General features: G+C 47.5%; 1 protein-coding gene across 2 annotated transcripts; it reads left to right on the forward strand.

Annotated features, from left to right (window-relative positions):
* The first annotated feature begins 637 nt into the window (after nucleotides 1-637).
* Nucleotides 638-8368, forward strand: marchf7 (membrane-associated ring finger (C3HC4) 7). 2 transcript variants are annotated; one of them, XM_079290308.1, is made up of 11 exons: nucleotides 638-728; nucleotides 2434-2626; nucleotides 3721-3867; nucleotides 3990-4161; nucleotides 4613-4801; nucleotides 4898-6062; nucleotides 6149-6318; nucleotides 6416-6519; nucleotides 6826-6930; nucleotides 7487-7535; nucleotides 7713-8368. In XM_079290308.1, the coding sequence occupies exons 2-11, from the start codon at nucleotides 2444-2446 to the stop codon at nucleotides 7799-7801; spliced, it is 2373 nt and encodes a 790-aa protein (XP_079146434.1). In that variant the 5' UTR covers nucleotides 638-728; nucleotides 2434-2443; the 3' UTR covers nucleotides 7802-8368. The 2 variants fall into 2 exon arrangements, with proteins under 2 accessions (XP_079146434.1, XP_079146435.1); XM_079290309.1 differs by lacking the exon at nucleotides 638-728 and adding an exon at nucleotides 2327-2333.
* Nucleotides 8369-8468: the final 100 nt, after the last annotated feature.

Below are 8468 nucleotides of genomic sequence, written 5' to 3' on the forward strand. Positions count from 1 at the left end.
GACTCCACATCATAGTCATGTTCAACCACCTGTGGCTGCTGTTCATGGTCATCATTTCGCGCCGACTCCACATCATAGTCATGTTCAACCACCTGTGGCTGCTGTTCATGGTCATCATTTCGCGCAGACTCCACATCTTTGTCATGTTCAACCACCTGTGGCTGCTGTTCATGGTCATCATTTCGCGCCGACTCGACATCTTTGTCATGTTCAACCACCTGTGGCTGCTGTTCATGGTCATCATTTCGCGCCGACTCCACATCATTGTCATGTTCAACCACCTGTGGCAGCTGTTCATGGTCATCATTTCGCGCCGACTCCACATCTTTGTCATGTTCAACCACCTGTGGCTGCTGTTCATGGTCATCATTTCGCGCCGACTCCACATCTTTGTCATGCTTAGACCTCCTTAGAAGCTTTCTAAGGTTCTTCATTTTTATCTTAAAATGCTGGTCATGTTTAACCACCTGTGGCTGCTGTTCATGGTCATCATTTCGCGCAGACTCCACATCTTTGATCCTCATGACAACAATGCTGTGTGACGTCATTCTATGCGCAAGCTGTGGCCGTTTGGAGACCGATTGCGTCACCGCGGCTGCGACGAGGCTGTCCTATTTAACCACTCCCTCCGGGTCAATGCAAATCACGTGACCGTCTGTGTCCACAGCAGTCAACACGGACGCTATCGCTCCTGGTGTGCTAAAAGCAAAGGAAGATTGAAATCAAAGGTGAGGATGTTTACGCCGATGGCAGTGCATTGTGTTGGGAATGTAAGCAGTGTAAAATGTCGCTTGATACGCAAACTGGTTATCTCAAACCAACACCAGTCAGCGTTTAATTTAGCGCCACTGATTAGTTAACGTAAAATGTCAGGACTTGTTACCGCACAAATGACAAGCTAACCAGCTACCGTAAAGCTGGCGTTACCTGAGATGTCAGCTGCTGGAGCAAACCGCTCTGCCGACAACTAGCCGGAGCTACCGTGTTAGCACACCTAAACAGCGACTATAGGGGTGTTGTTTTCTTTATTAGATGAGGTAGACTAGCGTTAACGTTAGTTTGTAGCTAACCGTCGCATATGAAATGTCAATAATCGTTAGCAAAACAATAGACACGTTAACAGAAACAACGCTAGGGTAAGGATTGATAACAATTCTTCCGATTTAGCGTTAGCTACATGTTATTCGTCTCTTGGTGGTGTTCTGCTAACGCCGACTGTTTACTTGCTAACCAACTAGCTAGCTATAACGTTAGCGCCAACGTTGAAACCTGCAGTTTGGTTGAGACAGTTCGTAAACTATCGATCACGAGAGCAGCTAACATGCTAACGTTGACCTGGTAATGCTTGTTCACATCAAAAACACAAGACGTTACCAAGGTTTTACTTAAAGTCAATGCCTATTAAACTGTCTCTGCTGAGACTTTTAATTTAATTAACGTTATGGTTTCTAGTCTTCATTGCAGGGTGTTTGTATCCCAGGAGACACGACACCTGCTGCTTGTTACATAGAAAATGAACTGCAGCAAAAAGGGACTATTTCTTTCAACGAGTGGTAAACATTTTTTTAACCACACTGACACATTTTAATACATTTCTTTGACTTTGTTGTCTTCTTTAAGACTTACTTCCCGGACTACTCGTGTTTTTGTCTATTGTTTCATTGGTAACGCATTTATGTTTCCCTAAATGTCTTGTATTCTCTTTTGCTTGGTAAAAAGGTTTAAATGTCTGTTATCTGGCCGTATACCGCCGGTCATGTCAGTGTGACAGGCTGCTGGCTCGCTGAGCGATCTTTGGCCACAGGTGCTGTAACTAATGTCCATGGATCCATATCACTACCAGGGAGTAACTCACACTGTACCACCCTATGTGAGCACCGCTCAACTCTTCCTTTCAGGTCCACCGGTGCCTCTGACTTTTAGCAAATACGTCAGGTGCACCAGAATTTCCTTGACTGTGCACTATGTGCTGGATTTAGTAACGCAGCGTAATAATAAATGATCTCGGTGTCTCATAACTGTTACAGAGCACCGTGCTTGCTGAGACACACTGCTCAGAGTCCTGAAGTGTCATGTTCATGTGACAGAGTTCATAGTCTCCAAAGATAGGCGCGGTGATATCAAGTCCAGGAAGCAGCATGGTGGCAAGGTTTTTTGTTTGTTTTGTTTAGACACACGGTCACGTGCACAACAAATCAACAAATCAGACATGCTCACACACGCACACCGCCCCACCGAACTGTTACTAGACGGATCGAGAAGTCGCAGGCTCTTTTATAAAGTCGTTGCTGCAAGGTGTAAACTTCATTGGGTGGGGAATAAAAGATGCGCTTGTGAGCAAGTTTTTTTTTTTTTTTTTTTTTTTTTTTTTTTTTTTTTTTTTTGCTTGTCTCAACCGTTGTGCAATAATTTATTTGGATTTCTCATCTTCAGACGATCCGTGATGGACTCCAGGTCTCGCAGACTTCCCTTTTGTCTGCCCAGCTCAAGGTCCCCCTACACATCCAGTCCCACAGTCCCCTCGTCGTCACTGGGATCCAGCCGGCTGTACAGTAGGGAGACTGTGCTGAACAATGACCGCTTCCCGAGGGTGTCGTCGGCTTACAAGGCGGACCTGGACAACCAGGTAGGCCGACTTCGAGCTTATTGTACAGAAATGGCTGAAGGCTAGGATCCATGGATAGCATCGTTGTTTTATACACGGTGCGCACCCCCGTCTATACATTTGCATACAGTGTAAATAATTCAAATGCACTCCACCGCTCCCTTGGTTTGCTGCATTAGTCTTGGGATCCTGAATAAGGTGCGTCTAGTTTCACATTCAATTCAAATTACATGCTGATTAATACTTTTATTTTTTCGGTGTTCAGGTGTCATCGTAGATTAACACCAGCTTCATTTAATTCAGCCTGGTATGCAAAGGTCTTAGGGTGACTGTCAGCTGGAATAGTGTTGGATAAAACAGTCAAGAGCAACAATAACAACAACTACACTTAAGTCCACATCACCCAACCGTGTGTGTTTTTATTCTATACTTGAGGCTTTACTGCCCTTCTGGTGTTTTCCAGAGAGAGGGTGTTAAAGTAAGCTCGCTTCTCACAGGTTCCCTCGGGCGCATGGTGCAGTAGCTAGCTCCACATATCAGTGGTGCAACAGCAGACACTTTGGAGGTCTTTTTATAGGGCAGCCTAGATTCCTTGGCACATGTTGTGCGTATTTCAGTCCTGCTGCTCGTCAAAGGCCCGTCGGAAAAGATAGTGTTACCGTTGGCCTGGGCCCCGTCTAGTTCCTGTGCTTTCCAGAAGAGTCCAAGCGATCTTGAAAGACTCGTGATTTTAATTATTTCGGGTATACTGGAATGAGCACAGGATGAAGGTATCCTGTGGAAGTTTCTGGTAAACAAACAATTGTGTTTGCGTTCAGTGTTTCTCGCCAAAACACACCAACTTGGTGAATGCATGTCTGTCCAAAGCAGATCTTCTGAATACTTTAAAACCTTTACTTCCCTGTTAAAATCAGCTTGCAGTCTTCTCTCCCGCCCTTCGCTGTGTATCGTTTGCGAGATGCAAATAAAATGCCGAACAATTCATCAGAATGTTGCCCTATAGCTCCTCTTGAGATAACATACAGGAAACGTTAATGCATGTTTGTGTTATATATCTGCCCAGGCACGAGTACCAACTGATGCTACTTGTTCTACCCTCTCTTCCCTTTCTGAAGAGTTCTCGTCTCCTGAGCTCGTCCAGAGACTACAGCAGCTCCGACAGTCGCTCCACCAGCTGGAAGTTGCCCTCCTCTCTGACGTCCTCCAGCCGCTCTTATGATCGCCCGTGGGCTGAATCTTCTCTCAGCAGCAGGACCAAACTGGTACTGAAGCCGAACACTCATCTGTTTATAGCGCCTTGGTCAAATGCACCGTTTAAACTTAGCGGAATGATGTCATTGAAATATAAAAGTGTCATTAAATGTCTGCCTTTTATTTTCCCCAGACTGACACTGAGGGGAGGTTGGGGCTGCGCTCGGGTGTGTTGAACGTCACTGACGACGGCGACTCTAAAAGGGCCAAGTTGTCGTACAGCAACAGAGGACTGTACTCAAGAACGGCCAGCAGCTCCGTTACAGGATCCGCCTATTCCAGCACCGGGCTTAGCAGTGTCAGAGGTACTCCATACCACACCCCCACCGCCCGGCTCCTCGTTGTATTTCCTCATTTTACTTGACTCCTCTGCAGTGGAGAGTCGAGGCGTCTCCAAAGTCAGATGGCTGGGTTTTTTTTTTAACAGTCTTTCAGCTCATGAGCGGTAGAAGCTAACACGGATGGTGTGACGATGTTTATGATTCTTTACAGTAAATACACAGAAATCACTGGGTGTCTTGTGGTCTGTTGGATAGTCTAAATTGGCTTGCAACAACAAGTCAATTTGATGTGGAAAGAGCTAGCAGCTCGTTTGTTTTGGGTTTAGTTGTTGCTTAAATCTTGTTGTCAGTTGTAATCTGGGATTACCACCAGCTACTTGTAAATCCATTACTTAGTTTGTGTGTAAAATCCTTATAGTTTATTATTAAATACAAGCAAACCTCTTAACAGCATGTCTACTCTTCTTCTTCACAGGGACGGGGGAAAAACGGAACGACATTTGCGATTCCTCGCGGAGCTCCTGCGGTCTGCTCTCGCGGTCGTCCTCTTCCTACTCCTCCAATCCGCTGCTGTCCAGGAGAGAGCTAGAGACGAAGATCGAGCCCAGTCTCTCAGGTTTGGGAGAAAGAAGGGTCAGGACTCCTGGATCGGCTTCCTCGTTGTGTAGGCATATTTTGTGATGTAAAACAACCTACCCATAATGCATTGTTACGCATAAGCCAATCTCACGCAAACTGCCCGTCTCTTCCCTCATTCCAGATCACACAGACAGGGTGACCTCCACATATGCGCAGGGAGCTCGGCCTAAAGAGACCACCTACTATCCCTCCTTTTCTTCCTCGTCCTCCTACTCCTCCTCTGCCGCTAGAGAAAGCTCCCTAAATCGCCACCTCTCATCTTCCACCCCCTACCGCTCTTCTCCTCTGGCGCGTGACTTCAGCAGCAGAACCCCGTCCCGCTTCTTGAGCGGCTCGTCCGCCGTCCACTCATCTCAGGAACAGACGAGGATCCCCGACTCCTCCTCAAAGATCTCCTCCCCTTACTCCTCGCACACCCCCAGGTACGCCGCTCCACCGCCCCGACCAGAGGCCGCGCTCCCTCCGAGGCCGCCCCCCGACGGCGCGGAGACAGAGGGCCGCAGTTCCACTCGACGCCTCTTGTCCCGCCTCTTTTCGCGGCGCTCCAGCCAAGACTCTTCCAGCGGGTCCTCCAGCGTCCGCTCCCTCGATGACGACAGCCCGTCAACGGGCGGAGAGTCCGTGGACAGCGACGAGTGGGCCAGGGAGCCCAGTGTGGAGTCAGACACCGGAGGGTCGGAGGCAACCCTGGGTAGCCTCAGGCACCGTAGAGCGGACCTCGCCCCTATTCAGGAGAACAACGATGGCTATCGTAGCGGCCCGGCTCAGGCGAGAACGGCCTCGTCGAGAGAGCCTGGCGTCGGCAGTAGTAATAACTGCAGCAGCGGAGGAGGAGGAGGCAGCTACTCCTGGCTGTCCTCCTCCCTCCGTGGCCGCTGCCCTCCCCTCCTCTCTCGCCTCAGAAGACACACTCAGGGCGGGAATGCGCACCCTGCCGCAGGCTTAGAAGAAGGCCACAGCCGTCCGCAGCACTTACTGAGAAGGTGGGATGACCTCGAGCATAAAGCTACGCAGGAAGATGATGATGACGATGAGGAGGAGGAGGAAGATGAAGGAGCGGTTGGTTTAGAGGTCTTCGGCGCAGGTCTTCCCTGCCGTCTCGAGGATGAGCCGTTGCTTGAAGAACTTGAACTTGAAGATGCCTTGGCCGCATTTCCGCCATGCCGCAGAGTCGGAGTATACGACAACATTTTAGGGTCCGTGGGTCCGTCGGGTGCTGCTGAGAGCCAGCTGGAGAAACCCGCTTCCAGCCCGGATCAGGAGAAGCTGCGCATGATCAAGGAGAGGTAATGGACTGGACTCCCACATATGCAGCACTGTGGAAGCCCTGTATCAAACGTAGAAGTAAATGTTCTCGGTTTTCCTGCTACAGACTGCTGCTGGAGGACTCTGACGATGAAGAAGGCGACCTGTGCCGAATCTGCCAGATGGGGCAGGAATCTGCCTCCAACCCTCTGATTCAGCCTTGCCGCTGCACAGGCAGTCTTCTCTACGTCCACCAGGACTGCATCAAGAGGTGGCTCCGCTCCAAGATTGGCTCAGGTAAATGCCGACCGTCACCTGGCTGCAGCCTACACCCAAACCACGTCCTGCCAACCAAGTCCGTGTTTTTGTCCTGTTTGTTTTTTTTCTCTTTTAGGCACAAACCTTGAGGCCATCACCACATGTGAACTGTGCAAGGAGAAACTGCGTTTGAACATAGACAACTTTGACATTCAGGAGTTATACAGGACCCACGTGCAAGTAAGTCACTGTTTTACTTCTTATTTAAAATAAATGACAGCACTCCATACAATCTGACTGAATGAATGGAAATGCATAGATGTAGGTGCTTCCATGCCGGGCTCGACGGCTCACTGAATGGTTTGAGTGAGAGAATCATGTGAGTAAAATGCAACTTTTAGTCTCTATGCCAAGCGGCTTTGAAACCGTTATGGAGGCTCCTGTTGGTCTTCTCCTTTTTACTTTGCCAACCATGTATGCACTGTACTCTGCATTCTGGATGAAAACCGTGCAGTCTAACTGAAAGTTGTTTCTCTTGCTTCACAGTCAGAATACGACGAGTTCATCAGCAGCGGTCTTTATCTGGTGGTGCTGCTGCATTTCTGTGAGCAGAGGTTCTCCGATGTGCTGGGAGCAGTCGATGCTGCTGGGGTGAGAGCACACACACACACTCTCGGACTAGATCTACCCTTATTGCTAATTCAGCGCTGCAGTTAAACATATAATTGTCTGAAAGAGACACTTCAGAGTCGGTCTGTCAGACTTTATTTGAGTATACGGGCAGTGGCGGAGCCAGAGAAGTTTATTTTCCTGGTATTATGGGGGGGGGGGGGGGCTCGACTTTTCAGTGAGGGGGCTCTGAGGTTCTCATTAATGTGCCGGTTGCTAAGGTTTCATTTTCTACTTAAACACACGCGCTCGCAGTAGCCCACCCGCTCCGCCAGTTACAAAGTAATTTTGTGTTAACACAATGTGAGATATTCAGCTCAAGAGATGTAAGGTTAACGTAAACTTTTAAACAATAATGCTGGCACACAAGCAGCAGACACAGGTTTGTGAGTGTGTGTGTATACTCGTGTTTCTTTCTTACACTTTAAACTACCGACACTGAATTTACGGTAATAGTGATTTACACAAACTGTTTAAATGACTTACTGTGCACGAATGCAAATCTTGAAAAGGGAAACTGCTTCCTCCTCTCACCCAGTTGTTCAACCTGGTGAGAATTCTTCACGACCACATGGACAATCTGGAAAGTATGTTTCTCAACTTGCTCTTCCATTCTTATGTGTTTGTCGAAAGGCAGTCCTGCTTTGCTGCAAGCAATGCTTTCGTGTGTAACTCGTGTTTAAAGCTGCAGCACACTGTACATCACTCACTTATTGTATTCATCATCCGGCTGTATGATCTGACTTGATGTGTCTGGGTTGCAGTTCCTCATGAAAGTGACGAGGAGCTACAAGACAACAGACCGTCTATTGAGTTCTCTGACCTGGACGACGATCTTGAAGAGGAGTACTAGTTTTGTGGTGGCTTGAGGGTAAAAAATAAATAAAAAGTGGGTCACTCCATGCCATATGGTAGCTCACCCAGTTTTCACGTTCATCTGAAATGCAACGGCAGTGAGAAATGCCGAGTGCGCGGGACATGTCTGGCTCTTGGTTGCCGGTGGCTTTTGCAGGATATGCAAACTCTAAATGAACCAGAGCGTAAATAATTAGTTGGTTGACGCCATTGTATTTCTGTTTCCGTGAGAGTGCACGTTATTCAATTACAATTAAATAAAAGATGCAAGTCTTTCTAAACCACAAGTGCTTTAATGTTTAAATAAAAAGGTAAGAATTGAAATGGCAACAGTGACGAGTGCCAGTTTGTGATGATAAAAAGGATGCGTTTGGGAGAGAATATTAAAAGTGATTATTTCCTTTCACTGTTTTCCTCCAACTTTTCCCACTGAATATGTTGAAAGAAAAGATGAACTTCACCCACTCAAACAAATGTTCTTCATCTCTGTTTCAGTGTTTGAAATGCTTTGTCTGTTCAAATCTATTTTAATGCCTTTTGAAAATAAAGATCGAATGCAAACTGCCTCTTCTGCTCTGGCCATTTTTATATTTATCATTTATTATATCTTCTGTTATCTATGCATGTTGCAGGCACACTAGTTAACAAGGTGCTTGTTAGTCACG

Source organism: Melanostigma gelatinosum (genome assembly GCF_949748355.1).
Source record: "Melanostigma gelatinosum genome assembly, chromosome: 2".
NCBI lineage: Eukaryota > Metazoa > Chordata > Actinopteri > Perciformes > Zoarcidae > Melanostigma > Melanostigma gelatinosum.